Source organism: Tamandua tetradactyla, chromosome 6 (genome assembly GCF_023851605.1).
Source record: "Tamandua tetradactyla isolate mTamTet1 chromosome 6, mTamTet1.pri, whole genome shotgun sequence".
Lineage (NCBI taxonomy): Eukaryota > Metazoa > Chordata > Mammalia > Pilosa > Myrmecophagidae > Tamandua > Tamandua tetradactyla.
Genome location: NC_135332.1, coordinates 137,725,446 through 137,748,868, shown reverse-complemented (window position 1 = coordinate 137,748,868; position 23,423 = coordinate 137,725,446). Strand labels below are relative to the sequence as shown.

Genomic DNA, 23,423 nt, shown 5'->3' with positions numbered 1-23,423 from the left:
CCCTTTTCTTTTATTGCACCCTCCTTTTCTGTATAGTTGATCTTTTCTGATGCATCTAAATGATCCCTTTCTTATTTCTGGTTTTGTGTATTTTTTAAAATACTTTCTTTGTAGTCACCCTCAGGTTTGTGTTATACCACCCACCTCTTTGGCTTACTAATTTGAAAAGATACCAGCTTGTCTTCAATGACATACATGTTCTATGCTCCCATATCCCTCTGCTTCCTCTTTGTGTTGTTTTATCCCATATTACTTTTTTATATTTTACATGCATATTATCAGGAAATATGACTTTTTATTGTTCAATTGCATTCTAACTCTTATAGGAATAAAAGAGTTGAGTTATATATTGAGGATCCAGTACTACTGGGTTTTGTATTTACCCATTTAGTTAGCTGTATTGAAGATCTTCACTTCTTCATACTGCTCCAAGTCACTCTTCTCTGTCTTTTCCTTTCAACCTGAAGAAGTCCCTTTAGTATTCTGATAAGGCAGGTCTTTTGGTCGCATGCTCTCTCAGTTTCTGCTTCTTTGTAAATGTTCTTCACTTTCCCTCTTTTTGAAGGATAACTTTGCCAGATCAAGAATTTGCAGCTGACAATTTTTCTCTTCTAGTATGTTAATTATATTATACCACTGCCACTTTACCTCCATGGTGTCTGATGAGAAATTGCCCCTTAATCTTATTGAGAATCCTTATATGTGATGAATCACTTTTCTCTTACTGCTTTCAGAATTCTCTCTCTCTTGTTTGGTTTTTTTTTTTTTTTAGCATTTCATGTTTTGATTAGTGTGTGTCTCGGATTAGATCTATTAGAATTGGAGTATGTTACACTTCTTGAACATGTATATTTATGTCTTTCATAACAGTTGGGAAATTTTCTGCCATTATTTCGTCAAATATTCTTTCTGACCCTTCCCTTTTTCTTCTTCGTTGTAATACCCATGATGTGTATGTTTGCACACTTCATATTATCCCTCAAGTCCCTACGATACTGCTCAATTTCTTTTATTCTTTTCCCTCTTTGTCCTTCTGACTGTCTGGTTTCAGTTGTCCTGAAATTTCTCGTTTGCTGATTTTCTTCTCCCTGCTCAAATCTGCTGTTGTATACCTCTTGTATATTTTTAATCTCCATTATTTTGCTTTTCATCCCCATAATTTGTTTCTTTTTAAACTTGTGAATTCATTTTTTTTGCTCACAAATTCTCTCAAAAGCTTTTAGCTCTATATCCAGCATTAGTTTGTTTCTATCCATATTTTCCTTCATCTTCTTGAATTGACCTAAGAGATTTGCTTGACTTCTTTGATTAGTTGCTCCAAATTCTGTATCTACTCTGAAGATTTAGTTTGTTCTCTTGACTGAGCCATATCTTCCTGTTTCTTATTATGATTTGTAATTTTTTCTGGTGTTTGGACATCTTATTATTTTGATATGTTAACTCTGAAGGAAAGTTTCTCCCTCTTGCGTAGGATTTTATTGTTGATTGGCTTTGTGTTAAGACACTTCTTTAACACTTAGTTCAGATTATTCTGGACCTGTAGAGTAGCTCATGTTTAACTGTTCAGATTTTCTCAACTCTTCTGCATCTGATTCCTCCTCTGCATATGCAATACAATTTTTAAGATTTCCCTTTTTCATGCAGTTGTTTTACCCCAAGGAGAAAGCTTCCTTTCCTCTGTTCCTTCTCTGAGAATCTTGATCTGTTGTGTTTGTCTCTGTAGAATTTTTTCCCCAGCTTTTATGATTTGTTTAAATTTTCTTCCTCTCTCAGTGTTCCCTTTTCATTACACTTTACAGTTCTGGGACCCACCCTGTCTTCAGCTGTTCAGTCCATCCCCCCATCTCCCACCCCCACCCCCACCCCTGCTTCCCTGTCTTTTTTTTTTTTTTTCCTTTGAGACTTTTCTGCTCCTGGTTTCTTCCATGTTAGGCTATCCTTCCCTGAGGAGCCAGGTGGGACCAATCCAGAGAGGTCTATTTTGCATTTAAGTGGTCCACCAAACAGATACTAGACAGCAGTTCTTGCCAACAGTTCTGCTATGGTCTCTTTTTTCCTGATGGCACTTTTGTTTGCAGTGCTCCTCAGCTACTTATTTTCTACCCTGTGTCGCTGTGGACTTGGGTCTCTGTGCCTGGATATGCATGAGATTCTAACTCTTTGTCGTGAGTGTCTCTGTGGTCTATATCTTTGGCAGGAAAAACCTAGGCTGTGCTGTCTCTGCGTGACTTAAGCTATGTAGAGTGGGAAGGGATATCCGGACTGGTGGGTTCAGGATGTACATCTCTTACCTGATTTTGATGCCTTTTTTCCCCGTTTTCTTCAATTCAACATTTGTAGAGTCTTTCTCCAACCTCTGTTGTACTCCAGATTTCCAAGCAAGTGGGATTTGTCCTTTTATTAGTTCATTTTGAGTGGAGGCTTTTCCAGGGGATGTGTTATGTTGTCATGTTGATGTAGTTGCTTTCCCAAATTATGTTTTTGAGTTGCAATGAAATAGCAATCTTTAATGAACAGTTTGTAATGATTTTGAAATAATCTGCAGTTTCTTGTGCTAGTAATTTTTTTGACTTGTAACTTTAAACATTGTGAAATCCTGTTACTTTCTAAGAAATCCTGTTAGTTTCCATATCGGTTCTTCATTGATAGTTTTAAGACCATATACCTGCAGAATCTTCATTTAATAGCTTACTTTCTGAAATAATTTAGTTTGTAAACTGATTACTGATGGGTTTTTATGGTGCCAATAACCAAACAAACAATTAGGAGACTGTGGCTTTACTTAATTAAATTACCATGCTGAACATTTAAAGAGATCATGGTTGTTTTTTCCATCCCTAAACTTTTATTTAATTTCTTTTGTTTCAACACAGATCTAGAGGGAGGCAATTAGTAAATTGTTTATCATTACAAAATATTTAATGTTCATTTCAACAGAATGATTTATATGTGTAAAAATTTTATTTAATATCTGGTATTCTTCATTAGGAAGAAAAGGAGTTGGGAGAAAAAAGAGCAGCTGAACTTACTAGCCTCACTGGACTCTTTGTCCTTAGAAGAACCCAGGAAGTCATAAATAAATATCTTCCACCTAAAATAGAGACTGTAGTCTTTTGCCGACCAGGAGCACTACAAATTGAGCTTTATCGAAAACTATTGAGTTCTCAGGTGATCAGATTCTGTCTTCAAGGATTGTTGGAAAATAGTCCACATCTAATATGTATAGGAGCTCTTAAGAAACTATGCAATCATCCCTGCCTTTTGTTCAACTCTATAAAGGTAAGTGGTTTGTAAGACTAGGTCAGGGGTATGAGAATTCTATGTCATATGAATTCAGGAGGGCAGACTGGGGTAATCCCGTGGTTGCATTTGTGGGTTTTCTTAAAGGTCTGCAGCCAACCCGATATTAGAATAGTATCTATTCTACTATAGATCTTATCCAGCCTTCTGATTATTTTTCAGAATGGATTCACATTTCTAGAGCTAAACTAGGAATAAAATGGGTCTGGGAGCTTGCCTTCTAGAGTTTTGCTTGATGCCCTTTGGCACCTTATCTGATACTGTCCTGTTCTCCCTTCTTATTTCGTGTTAGTATAGTCAGTCAAGTATTGTTTTAATGCAATTTTATTGAGATATATTCACACAACATACAGCAATCCAAAGTGTACAGTCACTGGCTCCCAGTCTCATCACATAGTTGTGCATAGATCACATGATCAATTTTAGATCACATGATCAATTTTAGAACATTTTTATTACTCCAAAAGAGAAATAAAATAAAAAAGAAAACCCAAATCCTCCCATACCCTTTATCCCCTCCTATTCCTGACCCTTAGTATTGATGTGGTACATTTGTTACTCTTGATGAAAGTATATTAAAATATTACTGTTAACTGTAATTCATACTTTGCAGCAGGTTGTTTTTTTCCTGTATATCCCTCCTTCACTCCTTGTAATAGTGTTGTACATTTGTTCTAGTTCATAAAAGAACTTTTTTATGTTTGTACAGTTAATCAAAGACATTGTCTACCGTAGGATTCACTGTGTTAAACATTCCCATGTTTTAACCTCCCAACTTTCCTTCTGATGTAGTAAGTCAAGTTTTGATGAGGAAGTATTGATGAGGAAATTTTGATGGGGAAATGGGGGATCAAAGATGTACATAAATACTTTTCTTTTTTTGTAGAGAAACTTAATTTTAGTTATATTCTACTATATTTAAATCTCCTATTTTCTTCTCTGAATATATGGTGAAGTTTTTCACAGGTTAAATACTTGTGTGATTTTTTTTCAGTTACTTTTTTTTTGCATGGGTTGGCACCAGGAGTCGAACCCGGATCTCCGATATGGCAGGCGAGAAATCTGCGTGCTGAGCCACCATGGCCCACCCTCAATTACTTATTTTTTGTTGCTATATATTATGTATTCTCATACCGTGTAATCATCCAAAGTGTACAGTCAGTGGTTCACAATATCATCATATATAGCTGAGTGTTTATCATCACAATTGACTTTTTTTTCTTTTTTGTGAAAAATAACATATACAAAAAAGCAATAAATTTCACATTGTAACAATTAGTTGTAGAATAGATTTCAGAGTTTGGTATGGGTTATAATTCCACAATTTTAAGTTTTTACTTCTAGCTGATCTAAGATACTCGAGACTAAAAGGAATATCAATATAATGATTCAGCAATCCTACTCGTTTGTTAAACCCCATCTTCTCTGTATAACTCCACCATCACCTTTGATCTTTATCCCACTCTTTAGGGGTATTTGAGCTATGCCCATTCTAACTTTTTCATATTGGAGGGGGCTGTTGATAATATGGGATAGGGGGATGGAACTAGTTGATGTTCTGGAGAAGTTGGCCCCTCTGCATTTCAAGATGCACTTGGAAGTTGTAGGTTTCTGGAAATTTGCCTAGTGCATGGAACCTTTGTAGAATTTTATGTAATGCCCTAGGTATTCTTTAGGATTGTCAGGAATGGTTTTGGTTGGGGGTTGGCAAATTATGGTAGGTAGCAATGTCTAATGGCAGCTTGCATACGAATGACCTCCAGAGTAGCCTTTCGACTCTATTTGAACTCTCTCAACCACTGATACTTAATATGTTGCATTTCTTTCCCCCCTTTTGATCAGGATGGCATTGATGACCATCTGTGCTGGGGCCAGACTCATTCCTGGGGGTCATCTCCCACGCTGCCAGGGAGACATTCACCCCTGGATGTCATATCCCACTTAGGGGGGAGGGCAGTGATTTCGTTTGCATAGTTGGGCTTAGAGAGAAGCCACATCTGTAACAAAAGAGGTTCTCTGCTCCCTGTGTGGGACATGACATCAAGGGTTGAAACTCTCCCTGGCACTGTGGGATCAGCAATGCCATACCAAACTCCTAAATCTGTTCTGCAACTACTTGTTGTGATATGCTTTGAAATTTATTGCTTTTTTGTATATATGTTATTTAAAGAGAAGGAGGAATATAACAGCGAAGAAAAGATTTAACAAATGAATATGACTGCTGAATCATTATATTGATATTTCTGTTGGTCCCCAGTGTCTTGGAGCAGCTAAAAGAAAAAATGAAAAATCATGGAACCCATACCAAGGTTTAAAATCTGTTCTGTAACTACTTTTTAAAATGTACTTGGAAATTTATTGCTTTTTTATGTGTGTTTTTTTTTTTTTTTTGGTATGTATGTTCACAGTATATAATGTATATATGTATATATAATGTGTGTGTGTGTATATATATATACACACACAATATATATAATGCATATATATTTCACAATAAAAAAAAAACCAACATTAAAAGAGGTCCCCTGGAAGTAAGTCTCAGGCATACTTTAGGTAGGCTAAGTTTCTCCACTACGTATATAAGCTTCACAAGAGCAAGCCTCAAGATCAAGGGCTTGGCCTATTGACGTGGGTGTCCCTAATGTTTGACACAGTATCAGGGGTTTCCACAGTGGTAAAGTTTAATAGTTCCATATTTTTTCTCCCATCCCTCTAAAGTATGATTTTAATCACTACATAGGTGAATTGACCACTTGGAAATTTAATGTACATAAGGCAGTTTGGAGTATAGGAAGAGTTTTTTGTTTTGAATTAGACCTGGATTTCAGTCTTTATGCTACTACTTATTATTCTTTAACTATGTGCTAGCTTAATAATGGAGAGGTTATATCTGTGATCCTCAGTTATGCCATCTGGAAAGCAGAGAGAATAATAACTTCCTATAGTGTTATTGTGACAATTTGATTAAATAGCATGTAAAAGAATTTAGCAGAAGGCTTGGCCATAAAAGTTGTACTGTAACTAGTAATACCCTTTTTTAAAAACAGTAAAACCATATTTTGAAAACAGTGAAATTTTACTACATTGTACTTGAGGTCATTAATTATGTACTTAGAAAATGAGTGTTCATCAGAATTCTTCAAGTTTAATCTGCAATTGTTTTATGTTAATCTTGGAAGAATTCAGTTTTCTGTAATTGCAGTCGGCAGGATTGTATTTATTAAGCAGCTTTTTAAGAAACAGATTTTATATACGGTGATAAAAATTAAACCCTTTGAGTATCATGCCCATCAAAAATAGAAACCCGAAATGTTTCCTTAAAAGGGAGACCTTTATGATAGCCCAGAATGTGACAGTTAACTTAGAGTATCATTGCACATTCTTGAAGAAAGCAGTAAGGAACTAGAGTATTTCTCTGTTGTTTCTGTATGTCCACTAGTAACAGGATAGGATATTACAAGGTTCAAATAAGATGCATATTTACAATCAGAGACTTCTTCAGGAAGAGCTTTCCTCTAATATCATAGCAAATAAGGAACAATGAAAATGGCTGAAACAAGCCCTTGTTTCATAAAAGATGTTGCATAAATCATCTTTATGCAACAGTTTATAAAATGTGTTCCTGTTGAGACTAGGTTGTTTCCCAGTTCAATCAAGATGATGGGTCTCTCTTTAGGAAATGTGAATGAAATGAAACCAATAAAAAATCGTAAGTTTTAACCCCTCACCAAAGGGTATTGGTTTACACAGAGGCTACCATCTGTGACCTGTTCTGGGGAGACAGTGTTCTGATTAAGCTGATGTGAGAAGTATGACTTGTAAATCCCTATGATGGAGTTGATACATCATGCTATCACAGCATAAAGATATTATCCATTAGTTGATTCTTAATTAGGGGTTTACATTATAATCTCCTGGGTCGCTTTTTTAAAAATGTCTGGGAAGCTTTTTAAACTACATTTGTCCAGGCCTCAGCACATATCTACCGATTTAAACTCTGAGAGTGAAACCCTGCAAGGTTTGAGGATTTTGAATAACCTTTCCTAAATGATTCTTATTTCTTGTTCTTGGTTAAAAAATTGTACGTTAAGATTGCCCATCTTCTTTTTCTCTGATTTAATGGTCACCAGACAGTCTTATACTAGTAATTTGGCTTCTGCTATAGGCCTTCTTTTATAGGAAAAAATGCATAGAGCCGTTGGTTTAAGTAGGCAGAGCTCTTAGATGAGTCAATAAATTTTCATTCTAATATATTATTCAGCCTCTTGATTTGATTCATGTAAATCATTTCCTTAGAGATTAAGCATATTCAGGTTTCTGAATGTGAAAAGCTATGACCTGGGCCAAGTACCTCTTGTCTTTTGATGACCTGTGCTTGAGAGACCTAACATGATACTGCCAGCAACCACCTCTTTCATCCTCTATATCCCAGTGACATAAATATCTTAGCATGCCAAATATTTCTAATCCAGTGACTTTACCAGTGATTTACCTAAATCTTGCTGTATTTTGGGAATAAATCAAATTAAAATTATTACTGTGTGCCCAGCATTTTACACTAATGGTGGGTTAAGGGATGGGGATTCCCTACCTGTAGGTAATTCTAGAAAGAGGAAAGAGAGTACACATGAAAACAACAGGGAAGTACAAAAAGCTATACTCAATTAAATAGGCTGGAGTTGAAATGTACTGTGTATACTGTAAAGGTATACTCGTTACCAAAACAAAAAACAAGAAGAGGCTATGAATAATTAGGTGAAATTTGCATTGGGTCCTCAAGTACTGATAAGACTTCTATAATAGGGCAGAAAAATGAGGAAGCCTACCAGGCAGGGAAGGTAGGTTGAATTTTAAAAAGCTGCGAAAGCTGTGACAAATCTGGTAAATGTGATGAACAAGGAGACTCGCAATCTCAAGAATTTAACCTAAAAAAATGGCATAGTCATTAATAACCATAATGTCTAGTTATTATGTGTTCACCTGTGAGCTAGGCAATTTTGAATGGGGAATTTCAGAGATGCTAATAATTACTTTGGAATAAAATTATTCTAAAAACTATTTACTATTTACTGTTAGTAAAATAAAAAATATTACTATAATTAAGACTAAATTTCTCTAATTTTTTGGTGGCATTGTTCTTTCTGGAAGACGAAAGTGATGAGATTTAGCCGACTATTGTTTGTTTTTGAGTTTCACTTGAGAGGTACTGTGAGGAGCCCACAATCAGAAGACAAAAGCAATAACAGGCAAGAAGGAAGAGAAAGAGAGGAAAGTATTAGGGCTAACAAATCTCAGGGTTTGGGAGAGACAGATTTTGTAACAGTGTTAGTTCTCTATTTCCCTCTCTTTTCTTTTTCTTTCTTACTCGTAGTTACATATGGATAATAATCCTGTACTTGTTGGGTGAAGGTAGAAGGTATTAGGACTTCTATAATTAACTAAATAGGGTACATGTTAATTTTTTCAAAAATGATCAAATAATCACCTGTTAAAATTTTATGTTACCTTAGTTTTTATCAGGAGGTTCTTAATCTCCATTTTTTTCCATTACTGAGCGTTTTTTTCTCTCTTACAACTAAAAAAGTAAACATGAACCGTGTTAAAATCATTTTGAACAGGAAAAAGAATGTAGTTCAACTTGTGATGAAAATGAAGAAAAGAATCTATATGAAGCCTTGTTAAATGTGTTCCCTGTTGACTACAACCCTCTCATGTTTACTGAGAAGGATTCAGGAAAACTACAGGTGCTGTCAAAGCTCTTAGCAGTTATCCATGAGCTTCGTCCTTCTGAAAAGTAAGAGATTAATTTAATAAACTGTTTGTAAGTTTTCATGGAATTTTGACTTAGATTAGGTTCTTCCCTCTCCACCCTCCTCTGCCTTCCTCCCTTAATAAGAAAGCATTAAAAATAAGTTGTTTTCTTCTTTAGGGGTATTTTGGTTAGCTTCCAATAGTCTGTAAACTTAAAACTAACATTGTGGCTACAGGTTTTTTTTTTTTTTTTTTTTTGCATTGGCAGGCACCGGGAAACAAACCCGAGTCTCTGGCATGACAGGCAAGAACTCTGCCTGCTGAGCCACTGTGGCCTGCCTGTGTCTGCAGGCTTTTATTTAATAAGCCTTATTTTATTTTATTTTTTAAATTTTTAGTTAAAATTATATTTTAATGTAATATGTACATTAAAAAAAACTGATGCTCTTTTGATATATAGTTCCTAACTTGTTTCTCATCTTCAGTATCTTTTTTTTACTGACCCTAAAACATTGATATTCCTTAGGGTTTTCTCCTCAGTTTTCTTTTCACTCTAAGCAATCTACTTGGGTGATCTCTACTCCCTATAGTTTCAAATGCACCTGTACAGTGTTGATTCCAAATCTATAGCTCTTAATCTTTTTTTTACTGACCCTAAAACATTGATATTCCTTAGGGTTTTCTCCTCAGTTTTCTTTTCACTCTAAGCAATCTACTTGGGTGATCTCTACTCCCTATAGTTTCAAATGCACCTGTACAGTGTTGATTCCAAATCTATAGCTCTTAATCTTTTTTTTACTGACCCTAAAACATTGATATTCCTTAGGGTTTTCTCCTCAGTTTTCTTTTCACTCTAAGCAATCTACTTGGGTGATCTCTACTCCCTATAGTTTCAAATGCACCTGTACAGTGTTGATTCCAAATCTATAGCTCTTAATCCTACCCTCTTTTCTAAATTCCACATCTTTACGTCTAACTTTTTAATAGATATCTCAATTTATCTGGATGTCCTGTAAGATTTAAGCTTCACATGTCCCTAATCAATTTCATTATTTGCCATTGCAGACTTCATCATTTGCCATTATTCTTTGGCTTAATGAATGGTACCATAATGCAAACAAAAAGCCTGATGTCATTCTAGACTTACTTTTCTTTACTTTTTCAGCTTTCATTTAGTCATTAAATTCTATTTCTTTGATTTTATTTCTTAACCTCAGGAATGCACCTCCTTCTTTGTGGTATCAAGGTTTTGGTTTTGATACTAATGATTACTGATTTAGATTATGATGGTCTTAACTACTTCCCTCTCACTTTCAAGACTGTCATATCCCCATCAGTACTATATATTCTTTTTCTGAAATGTAGATATGAATGTGTCACTCTTAAAAATTATCCAAAATTCTGAGTTCCCTTCAGGGTCATTTCTAAACTCTTTAGCACACTGAACAAGGCTCTTCATGATCTGGCTATTACCTCCTGGTCTGGCCTCTTTTCTTACCACTCCATACTTGTCGTATGGTCCAATCATAAACTACCAGCAGAACCTATAATTTGCTCTACTTTTCGCCCTCTGCTCTTTCATCTTACAGATTCCTATGCCTAGCATACCTCTCCTTCTCATTCTCCTTATCCATTTTCTTTATTAAGACTCCACTGAGATGCTGTCTTCTTTTGGAAGCCTCCTGCCTTAGATTGAGTTAGATGCCCCTCTTCTGTACTCCCGTAGCATCTGTACATAGTCTAATGGAGTATCTCTCACATTATGTTATAATCCTTGGTTCTTTTATAGATTAGTACCTAGTACAGGGACTGTATCTTAATTTTCTCTGTAGGAGTTATTCACACTGAATTTGTGAATAAATGAAAGGATACATAGAAACAAATTGCAAAATAATTAATTGTCAAGGAATCTTTCTTAATCTCTTTGTTTCATTTATACTATCATTTTAGTTTTACAGGCTTTTAGCTTTTTCTAACATTGAAGTAAGTAAAACAAGGAAGCTTACTGTGAAATGTTTAATAATACTTTGATTAAAAAGTTTTAGTAGTAAGCTTTTACAGGTACAAAAGCATATGTGAAATGTATGTGTGTAAGTCCTGACCTAGTTTGAACTTAAGGCTGAAACCTTTATTTTGCTTGTATTTGCGTTTTTTTTTTTTTTACTAGATCTTTATTTCTCCTCTTCTCTGAGGGATGGTGTGGGGAGATAGGTAGTATTGGTTGGAGAAAGGATAATGAGTTGATAATTGAGAGTTTGAGAGGAAATTAGAAGAGACAAAGTTATGGACATACGTGTGAAAATTTATCCTTAGAGATACTGTAGGGGAAATTTTCATTCATGTAGACGGAAACAAGGAAGAAATGATAAGAAAAATATAATTTGGAGGTAGGGTTTGAGATTAAATAATTTTGACTGCTTGTGGTTCTCCAAGAAAACTGAATCCTGCCTTGTCTCATCAGAGGAGAAGGAGCCCTTCTGTTAGAGGAATAGACAGTATGTTTGCCTGATGCCTCACATTATCTGAAGAGATGGCTCTTTCTTATATACAGCCAATTGGTACAGAGGCCAGGTTTTCCAAAATTGGGCTATATGCACAAGCATTCCCTTAAAACTTTCAAAATATATTGCTAGAAATTAGTAACAATGTTTGATATCAGGGATAGTATAACAGCTGTTAGCATTAACTTAAACCATGTAGTTTTACTGTAGGTGTACAGGCAGAACTCTTTTAGCACATACAGTACTTTTGTGCACATTAAGAAGGTATCTTCTTTGGGTAGATGGGTTAGAACAAGATGCCCCCTTTGGGTGGAGGGATATCTGAGGACTCCTGACTTGGCCAGTAGGTAGCACTTTTATGGAATTTTTAAAAAGGGCACCTTTTCTTCTTGGTTGTTGCAGTCTTGTACTAGGTCTCATGGGTTAGTGAGCAGAGGTCATGCTGTATTTCTGCTGCTACATACCTGTTGGCTTGGGTATCCTGGTGAGAGGTACAGTATCTACTCTAGCATACATGACAGCCTTGCTTACAGATTTCACCTATTTTAGGGAAAGTCTGGTGACCATGAAAATGATAGCTTTGTTTAAAGTGTGATTTACTTATGAGGGTGGATGCTCTAGACCTCTAACAGGGGATTGAATATATAGGACCCCTTATCAAGACAGTCACCTATTCCATCCAACAGGCCATTGAACCTTGTAAGAATTTTTTTTGGAAAAAATGTTCTAGAGTCACATTTCCTTTATCCAGCAAAATTGTGTCAGAAAAACTATGTTTAGATAATATTATTCATGCCCATTATAGAATAGAAAAAGGAAGAAAAAATAGGCAGGTTAACTATTTTCTAGTAACCCTTATGCAAGTTCATTTCATTATGGCTTCCCATTGCTTTTACTCAAGTAGGTTTTTTTTTTCAAGTATATAAAATGTACCTATATTGAAATGTTAGTATAGGAATTGTATTAGATTGCAAAAATAGTCTTAATTTTTTTCCCTCTATCTACACTCCTTTGCTGTGTAACTTTGAGTGCTCTCTGACTCTTATTCTGAGCTTAGCCATGTAACTTCTATTGGCCTGTGGTATGTTGGCAAATGTGATGCAAGATACTTGAAAAGAGCTGGTACAGTGAAGCTTCCTTTGTGGATCCTGGCATCTTTCTGTCCCCATGTGAATTAGTCCAGGCTAACCTGCTAGAGGATGAGGAACTATGTAGAACAAAGACAGTCCTTCCCATGTCTTCACCGCCCATCCTCCAAGCTCACAACTTTTGATTAAATCAGTATTTAAGACCTAGATTATTATAACTAACTTATTCATTGCTAAGCCAAATAGTTTACCATGATTGCATGTCCTTTTTTGGACAACTTTTTCTCCTCCTGGGACTTCTTTCCTCCTACTCCCCTATTTGTTCTTTGTAATGATTAATCACTAAGTCTACCTATACCTTTCAGTACCTTCTCAATGCAATTTTTCTATTGGTCTCTAAGACCTTTGTATATTCTTTGCCTTTTCTCTCTGAGTTCTCAGCCCTGTTGCGACATTTTGAACTGATTGTATTCTAAGCTTGCTACGTAGCTTAACCATTGTGCTATAAGTTTCTTTTTCTTCTCTTCCTGTTGGATCTCCTGTTTCCTGGGTTTCACATTTTGCTGGAGCACATCCTCCAGTGGTTTCCTAAGAAAGAGAAGATAGGATCTTTTTGACTTCTTGCATGCTTGAAGCTGTTTTTATTCTACCCTAATTCTTGATTGAGAGTTTGCCTGGTCATAAAATTCTAGGTTGAAAATAGTGTTCCCTTAGAACTTTGAAGACATTGTTCTGTGTGTCTTCTAGTTTTCTGGGTTTTGTTTCTTTTTACTTAACCTGGTTTTTCATCATAAAAGCTGTGAGAATTCTTCTTCATCCCTCATACTTTGGGTTATAATGATGGCCTTTCATTGTATGTGTCTGGTGACCTTCATTGTAAGGTAACCAGTTAGCTGGCTTTTTGATTTGGGACTTCCTATCTGTTTTAGCTTCTTAGGCTGTTTAAAACAAATACCGTGAAATAGGTTTTTAGGTTTTAAACAATGGGAATGTGAAATAGGTTTTAAACAATGGAAATTTGTTAGCTTACAATCTGAGGCTGTGAGACTGTCCAAATCAAGGAATCATCAAAGTAATGCTTTCTTCCTGAAGACTGGCTGCCAACAATCTTTGATCCTCTGCCACTTGACAGGGCACATGGCAGTGTTTGCTGGTCTCTTCCGTGTTTTGGTGCTTTCAGCTTCTTGCGTCTATGATTGTTCTCTCTCTCTCTACCTATCTATCTGTCTCTCTCTTTCTCTGTATTTATTCTGCCTATAAAGGACTCCAGTAATAGTATTAAGTCCCGTCCTCAGCAAAATGGATCATACCTTAACTGAAGTAGCCTCAAAGATCTTACTTACAATGGGTTTAACACTCACAGGAATAGATATGATTTAAGAACATGTTTTTCTGGGGTACATAAAGCTTAAGACCACCACGCTGTTTTTTTTTTTTTTTTTTTTTTTTTACACCTCTGGTATTATTCAGGTTTTCCCAGGGACAAGTTTTTCAATATCATGCCTGGGCTGGGATGTGAGAGTGATGCCAGGCTGAGGATTGTCTGGATAAGGGGTTTGGTGCCTTACCATGCATTATGCAGACATTCATTTTGATTTGTTACTGTGTCTCTGTTTGCTAGCATCTTCAGGTCTAAGTTATGCTTCAGAGAATAAACATTTTATGTGAGAAAGAAAAGGTCAACTGATTACACTGGAATAGGGCCTGGGGTCTACCAAAGCTCTTGAGGTAACTCAATCTAAACTCCTTCCTTCCTAGGTACCTGTGTCTCTAATGCCTGAGTCGTGACAGGATTCTGTGGTATAAATGAATGTTCCCTTGCTTCTCACTGAAATCCCCTTTAGGGGGTGCTTAGGTTTCACTTTCTTCTGTGCTCTTAAGCAGGTCACCATTCTTCTATTCTCTTTCTGTTTTTGTATTTTGGTTCAGGTTTATAGATGTCTCCTTGTTTATCAAAGACAGAGTTTGCTTTTCTATTTTCCATTCTCCTGCTGTTTTTAGGGTGACTTTAGAGAGAAGAAGAAGAGAGAAAGGTCTTTATTCCACTTTCTTAAAACTAGAAATCTCTTAGATATTGACTTTAAACTGCATGTGAAGAAGAACCTGTGCTTTAATTGTATGAGATCCTTCTTCATGTTCTGTAAATATCACTATACTATTGTGGTATTTTGCTTCAATTTAAAAATCTAATTTTGCCTTTAAATTTTATACAAAGAATATTTCTTTTTCATTAACAGGGTGGTGTTGGTGTCCAACTACACACAAACTTTGAATATTTTACAAGAAGTCTGTAAGCGTCATGGATATGCTTATACAAGACTTGATGGACAAACACCAATCTCTCAAAGGCAGCAAATTGTTGATAGCTTCAATAGTAAATACTCTTCCAGTTTTATTTTTTTGTTAAGTTCAAAGGCTGGTGGTGTGGGACTTAACCTTATTGGAGGATCTCACTTAATTCTTTATGACATTGATTGGAATCCAGCCACTGATATCCAGGTAGGAATATTTACACATTAAATAAACATTGTGGTGTGACTCCTGGGGATACAGTGTCTGCTGAGGATACAAAGCTGATGATGATGTAATAGTAAATACTGCCCAATGAGCCCTTATTGTGTATCAGGCATTCTGCTAAGTGCTTGACTTCTTCTTAATCTTCACAACAACCCTACAAGTGAGGATATTATTAGCTCCATTTTACAGATGAAGATATGGAAGTTTGTTCTAGGTCAGTCAAATGCAAACCTTTGTATCTCCAGGCTCTAATTTTCTGTACAATTTGACCTTTGGTGTGCTCATGACTATCACAGAAAGATGATAAGGTGTTGTAGATGCTATGATCAATGTTTGATCAGGGTACTGTGAGAGCATAAAATTAACTTATTCAGGAAAATATTTCAGATGAAGCCTTTGGTATTCTTCAGTGTACAGTTCATTTTCATGTATTTGAAATTTTTACCTTATAGATTTGCATCTCTATTGGTATCATTTATGAGTTAAACCATTGGCAACTACTTAGAGCCTAGACTAAATGCAGACCTTTGAGGGATTCCTCAGGAATGAATCAGTAGCCACTTAGACTGGGAATAAGCCCTCCATGCTATACTTGGCTCTACTGGATTCTCCTGTCCAAACTACTGGCCCATTCTTTGATGCAGAATGATCCTCTCATCGTTGTGTGGTACTCCACAGTTATTTTATACAATATCACAGTCCATGTTCAACTATCCCTTTCTGTATCCCATGAAAAAAATAGAAAGTAGGGCATACTTGGGTATGCCAGAGCTTTTTATGTTTTGGAGCTATAAATAAAATCCAGAATTCATAATCTTAAATATATTCCAGCAAATTACTTAGGTGGAAAGTGCCATTATTTTCTACTCTACTCAGAGTTTTTGTTTATTTTCTATAGGCAATGTCTAGAGTATGGAGAGATGGTCAAAAACATCCTGTACATATTTACAGATTGCTAACCACAGGTAATAATGCTGCAATGTGACAAAAAATATTTATCCTTTAGACTAGTAAAAAATATATACATTCTTTTTTTTGGTTAGACTGTGCTTCGGTGTCAGGAATGTTGTTATTCAGTTAACTAGTGTGCTAATAAACGTGTTTTTTTTCTACAAAAATAATAGACATAGAGATCTGAAGCAAGTCCAATTTTCTACTCAGGCACAATAGAAGAAAAGATCTATCAGAGGCAGATCAGTAAGCAAGGTCTTTCTGGGGCAGTTGTAGACCTGACCAAGACATCTGAACATATTCAGTTTCCAGTAGAGGAACTTAAAAACTTATTCACATTACATGAAAATTCACGTTGTGTTACTCATGACCTGCTTGACTGTGAGTGTTCAGGAGAAAAAGATCACACAGGTGAGTTGTATTTAATATCTGTTTCTATGGTAAAGCTAGTTTGTGTCTCTTTAGCAGTTGAAAATATTTAAGTACAGAATAACTTTAAAATATTTACCATTTGCCTACATTCAGTTTCTTTTTCCCTTGAGTCACAGGGAACTACCTGATGGATATTTCAGAAAATGTTTATTAGAGTCTTATTAGTCTCTAAATTTGCTTCTTTGAATCAGTTGTGAAATTTTTAACTTATTTAAAAATTTTCAAATTCTGTTGTAATAACTTTGGAGTTAAATGTTTTAAGCCTTATTTCTGTTTCAAAAAACCCGTTAACATTTGACAGAATAATTTTGCTGTTTGTTTATATTGTATAGAATTTCTTCAACAGGGGGCTCAAACTTTCTGGGGCAATTAGTATGGGCTACCATACTACTCAATACCTGATGAATTTCTAATGCTGTTTAAGTGGAACTAAAAATATCAACCCTCTACAATGGACACCACTCAAATAGAAACTGGGTTAGGAGTAGGTCAAGCAATGTCCAGTTATAGGAAGTCACTTGATAAATTGCATTGATACAGGTTTAAGATTGTACAAGATTGATGTAGAGGAATTAATTTAGTTGTCTTTATATGTATATCCTGTACTTATCCTTGTTTGCTTGGACACTCATTCTTTCTCTAGTAGAAGGAACAAATATAAACAGGTAAGTGAATACAAGTTTACTAGTTCAGTGAGTGAATACAAGTTTACTTGTTCTATGATGAAAGTATGCATAAGGCATTATGGAGATTATAGGAAGGACTAATTGGTTTTACCTTGAAAGCCAGGAAATTTTGCAGCAGGAGATGTATTTCTACAAGGCGTGTGTGTATGAGGTGGACTGTGGGCAGTGGGCACTGCAATCAGAGAGAAGAGCATGAGGAAGGGTAGAGAAGAATGGAACAGCTTGGTCAGTTAAGCAAGAATATGAGAGGAAATTACAGCAAAAGATAAGAATGGAATATGATGAAGTGATTAGATTGTAGAGGCCATCTTTGTCACACTAAGGAGTTTGGACTTGATCTTGTAGGCAATGGTAAAGTGTTGAAGAGTTATAAGTGTGGGAGTTACATGTTCAACTTTGCGTAAAAAAATGAAATACTTTTTAAAACATTCAGAATCCTTTAAGATGAAATTATATAAAAATTCTAATTTTTATCATCCCTAGAAGCAAAACAAAAAACTGCATATCCTGAAATGCAGAGGGACCAGCCTCTCCAGAACATCAACTAGTTCCATCCCTCTATCCCATATAATCAATAGCCCCTTCCAACATGAAAAAGTTAGCCCAAATACCCCTAAAGAGTAGGAGAAAGATTAAAGGTGATGGTGGAGTTATACAGAGAAGATAGGGTTTAACAAATGAGTATGATTGCTGAATCATTATATTGATATTTCTTTTAGTCACCAGTATCTTAGAGCAGCTAGAGGTAAAAAACCTAAAATTGTGGAATTGTAACCCATTCCAAACTCTGAAGTCTGTTCTGTAACTAATTGTCGTGATGTACTTTGAAATGTATTGCTTTTTTTGTATATATGTTATTTTTTACAAAAACAAAAAAGAAGTTGATTGCGATGATAAATGCACAGCTATATGGTGATATTGTGCCACTGATTGTACACTTTGGATGGTTACATGGTACGTGAATATATAATATATATCAATTAAAAAGAACGTAATTAAAAAAAACGATCAAAGGAGAAGGTGGAGTTATAAAAGAGAAGATAGGATTTAAAAATGAGTATGACTCCTGAATCATTGTATTGATATTTCCTTTAGTCTCCAGTGTCTTAGAGCAGCCAGAAAGAAAAACCTAAAATTGTGGATCTGTAACCCATACCAAAATCTGAAATCTGTTCTGTAACTAATTGTTGTGTTGTGCTTTGAAATTTGTTGCTTTTTTGTACATATGTCATTTTTCATGATAAAGTAAAAAATAAAACAAAAAACACATACCATTAACAGTCATTCCTTGGTCTCACAGTCCTTTATGGTCTCTGGATTTACCTACTCTGGACAGTTCATGTAAATGGAACCATTTACTATGTGGCCTTCTATGTCTGGTCTTTTTCATTTAGCATAGTATTTTCAAAGTACATCCAGTTTTAGCATGCATCAGTATTCCATTTTTTTTATGGCTGAATAATACTCTGTTGTATGGGTATACCACATTTTGTTCATCCTTCCTTCATTGATGGACATTTGGGTCGTTTCTACTGTTTGGTTATAAATAATGCTGATATGAACATTTGTGTACAAATTTTTGAGTGTACATATACTTTCAGTTCTCTTGAATATATACAGTTGATTCTCATTATTCACAGATTCTGTATTTGCAAATTTGCAAAGTTGCTAAAATTTATTTGTAACTTCCAAATCAGTACTCTTGGTGCTTTTTTGGTCATTTGTGGAAATGTACAGCACGATGAAAATTTTGATTTGCCAGATATACACGTTCCCATCTGAGGTCTAACAAAATGATACTCTACCTTATTTCAGCTCTCATACTGTAAATAAGTATCCTTTTAGTGTGGTATGTTTAGTGCCATGTTTTTTGTTTTTCGTTGGTGATTTTGCTCCCCAAGCATAGTTCTGAAGTGCTGCCTGGTGTACTTAAGTATAAGCTGTGATGTGCCTTATGTAGAAAATAATGTGTTAGAAAAGCATTGTTCAGGCATGAATTATAGTGCCATTGGTGTGAGTTCAATGTGAATATCAAAAATATATATGAAATAAGGTGTCTTTAAACAGAAATGTACCTAAAATAATGTTATGTATTCATCACTGATGTAGTTGTTGTGACCAGTGGCTTGTAGAACCCTAACCCCATATTATCCCTAGAAAGAGTGGTTCCTCTAATTCAGTGTTTGCAGTGACTTGATAGAATATAACTACTATTAATAAGAAGAATTTACTATACCTAGAAATGGAATTGCTGGATCATTTAGTAATTATATGGTTAACTTTTGGAAAAACTGCCAAATTATTTTCCAAAGCAGCTTTACCATTTGACACTCTCGCCATCAGTGTATGAGGGTTCCAATTTCTTCACATCCTCACCAATACCTGTTATTGCCCATCTTTTTAACTATAGTCATCTTAACGGATGTGATGGCCTTTGTTTTTCTATGTGAAGTTTAATATCAGCTTATCAATTTTTAGAAAATCATCTTGGGATTTAGACTGAAATTGAATTAATAGATTAATTTGCGGGAGATTCCCATTTTTACAATGTTGAATCTTTCTAGTTGTAAAAAATGGTATATCTCCCCATTTCTCTAGGTTAGGGGTTAACAAACTTTCGTCAATTTTAGGTCTCTTTTGCAGATATTCAGCTCTACTGTATCTTTTTCCATTTTTTTACTTTAAATCTTTCTGAGTCCTTATGTTTTAGTTATCTCTCTTGTAAATAGTATATAGCTGGAATTTCTTCTTTATCCAGTCTGTTTTTCCATTTTAACTAGAGCATTTAATTTGTTTATATTTATTATAATTATTGGTATATACATATATATATTTTTTTGCATGGGCAGGCACCGGGAATCGAACCCGGGTCTCTGGCATGGCAGGTGAGAACTCTGCCTGCTGAGCCACCATGGCCCGCCCATTATTGCTATATTTTTATTCATTTTACTATTTATTTTATGGGTGGCTTTTTTTCAAAAAGGCCTTTCTCCTTTAAAAAAAATAAGGTGATTTTTTTCTCTCTCTCTTAAATGCTATCTTTACTGAGTGTACAATTCTAGTTTGTAGTTTTTTCTTTTGTTGTTCTACTATTTTCTGGACTTTCAAAGCTATCTTATTTTCTTTCTTAAAATCTCAATGATTTTGAACACTGACTGGATATTTGACAATACTAAGGAATGGCTTAAATTTTTTAGGTGTGATAATATTTAAAAGGAGTCTATCATTTAGACATGCAGAGTGAAATATTTACAAGTGAAATACTGCATTGTATTTATTTCAGAATAATGAAGTGGAGAAAGTGTGTGGGTTTAAATAAAATAAGATAGTTGATAGTTCTTGAAAGGTATGAAGAGAAGTTCGTTCTGTCAATTTTTACATATATTTAAAATTTTCCTATAATGAAAAAGTTAAAAATTTAAAACTTTCAGTTGCTTCCCATTGTTCTTAGAATAAAATCTGAAATCTTTACAGTAGTGAGTTAGGGTAGGCTAACTGCTGTAACATGAAACTCAAAGACCATTGTGGCCTAATACATTAGAAGTACATTTTTCACTCACATTAACAGTTCATTGTGGACATTTATGTCACATATGGTGATTCAGGGATCTAAGCTTTTTCCTGAATCTACTTGGTACTTTTATCCCCTTGGGCTTTAGAGTCTTTTGCTTCGATCTCTTGTGTCTTTCAGCCACCATGTATTAGAAGAGAAAAAGTAGAAAATAAATGGGGGAATTTTTATAGACCAGACCTGGGAGTGACATAAATCACTTCTATTTAAATTGCATTGGCCAGAACTCAGTGGCTATATCTAACTTTTTTTTTTTAAGGCAATTTTAATGAGATATTTTCAGACACCATATAATCCATTCAAGCATGCAGTCAGTGGCTCACAGTGTCATCATATAGTTGTGCATTTATCACCATAACCAATTGTAGAATATTTTAATTACTCCCGAAAAAGTAATATAAAGAAAAAGGAAGACCTAAAACATCCCACACCCCTTATCACCCCCATTATTATTTTTTTGTCTGTATTTTATTACTTATACAATGAATAAAGGGAATTTCAGTGACAGGTTTTTATAATCACACAGTCACACTATGTGATTATACAATCATTATCAAAGATCAAGGCTACTGAATTACATATAGTTCAGCAATTTTTATATGTAACTTTAAGGAAGTGTGAGAAATGTGATCTAGCTAAATGCTGAAGGAAAGAGAAATGGGTTCGGTGAATAATTATTAGCTTCTACCATTCATGTTTTGCTTACAATGTTTTGCATAATCCAACCCTTATATATATTTGCATTACTCAATTTCTCTTCTTGTGTTATTCTTTGCCTTTGCTCTCTAAGCTCTAATTGCATTAGGCACCTGTCAGTTCCTCCACTGTGCCAGTGTCTCTTCTCTTTCATGCCTTTGTTTGTATTTTCCCTGGAATGCTTTACCTTCCTTCTCTACCTGCTTCTTGCCTTGTTATCCTTCAGATCTTAATAGAACATTACTTCCAGAGGGAGCATCTCTACTTCACTTGAATATGATCTAATCCTGACCATATTCTCTTGTATATGTGCTCATAGTTCCCTCTACCTTTCCTTTATAACCTTACCTTGGTAGTACCAGTTCCATAGCCTTCTCTTCTTTTTGATTGAGAACTCTTCACACACATACAGTCCATACATGATATACAATCAGTGGCTCACAATGTCATCACATAGTTGTGCATTCATCACCATGATCGTCTTTAGAACATTTTCCATAGCCTTATCTTCAATTCTGAAACCAGAAAATTCTAAAGACCAAAGTATGTTTTTTTCTTTCATAAAGTTGCAGCAAACAGATTTATTGGCAAAAACCTTTCCTAAAGTGATGTGATTTTATCAAAAATCTTTATTTAACCATTTACTAAGACTATTTATATGACTTGCTATAGAATATTAGTAAGTTTGATTATGGAGTACTGTCCCAGACCCCTGGGCCTATTAATATATTACAAATTTGAAAACACATCTTGCTCTCAAAAGTTTTAGATAAGGGATTGTAGATCTGTAATACTTTTCTTTGGATGATTATTTGTTTAATGTATGTCTTTCCCACTAGGCTGTAAGGTTCTTGAAGTGAGAAATAGTGTCTATCTTTGTTGACCATTTTTACCTCCAGTGCTTAAATCAGTACATAGTAAACAATTTATGGATATTTGTAGAAGGAATGAATTGAATTTGCTTGTTTTAACTTGAACTATGGTGGTCAAATGTCATAATTGTATAAAATCATACATATTTTAAAATTTAAAAGTATTATGTATAGTAGTATATTGGTTGGCCTAAGGATTTTTCTCATTGTTTTACTTGTTTCAGGTAATTCATTGGAAACATTCTCTATATTTAGAAATTGTCAGCTTGGCTCACATCACCAGAAGTCTGGCTCTCTGAAACCTCTCTCTATGTCACAGCTGAAGCAATGGAAACATTTTTCTGGAGATTATCAAAATCTTACAGATCCTTTTCTTGAAAGAATAAAAGATAATGTATCATTCTTTTTTCAGAATATAACTAATCAAGCTACTGCTAAATAATGAAGATTACCTCATAACGTTCCTTGGGTCTCTTAAAAATTTAGTGTAATAATTAAATGTAGTTAATTAATGGAATTATTTAAATAATGTTTTGATGCAAAATATAGCTTTGATACAATAGCCAAAATTGTTTAATTTTTAATGATTTTTTTTGTATGCTAAGTGGTGGGGGTCACATTTCATTCTTTTTCCATGTGAGTATCCCATTATTACAGCACCAGTTGTTGATTTTTTTTTTTTACATTGGCAGGCACCGGGAATTGAACCCGGGTCTCCAGCAGGGTAGGTGAGAATTCTGCCACTGAGCCATGGTCGCACTAGCCCAGTTTAATATTTTTAAATGTTGAAAATAAACATTAAAGAAGTGCTTCTATCATTATACAATTGTTTAGTGATAATTTCATGATTAACTTTTTTCTCCTTTTTCTTTTTTTCCTTGTTTATTCCATGATTAACTTTTATTAAGTACATTCTAAGAAATATAGAAAAGAAAAATACCTAATCTCTCTCTGCCGTTAGGAAGTCTAATCTGAATAGGAATATTAGACAAATGTGTGAGACAACTGGAAAACTTGGTAAATTTAAATTATAGCTCAAGGGAGAAAGAGAATCAGAG

At 34.9% G+C, this 23,423-nt stretch overlaps 1 protein-coding gene across 2 annotated transcripts in view; it reads left to right on the top strand.

The window, feature by feature from the left end:
* RAD54B (RAD54 homolog B) overlaps nt 1–23,172 on the top strand; it is a 142,932-nt gene extending 119,760 nt beyond the window's left edge. The window contains exons 10-15 of one of the 2 annotated variants that reach the window (XM_077167218.1): nt 2,989–3,279; nt 8,919–9,094; nt 14,878–15,139; nt 16,056–16,122; nt 16,319–16,519; nt 23,058–23,172. In XM_077167218.1, coding sequence (XP_077023333.1) covers nt 2,989–3,279; nt 8,919–9,094; nt 14,878–15,139; nt 16,056–16,122; nt 16,319–16,519; nt 23,058–23,071 — 1,011 coding nt within the window. In that variant the 3' untranslated portion in view covers nt 23,072–23,172. Of the gene's footprint in view, nt 1–2,988; nt 3,280–8,918; nt 9,095–14,877; nt 15,140–16,055; nt 16,123–16,318; nt 16,520–22,589 lie in introns of both variants that reach the window. The other variant, XM_077167217.1, reaches the window with a different exon arrangement.
* The last annotated feature ends 251 nt before the right edge of the window (nt 23,173–23,423 follow it).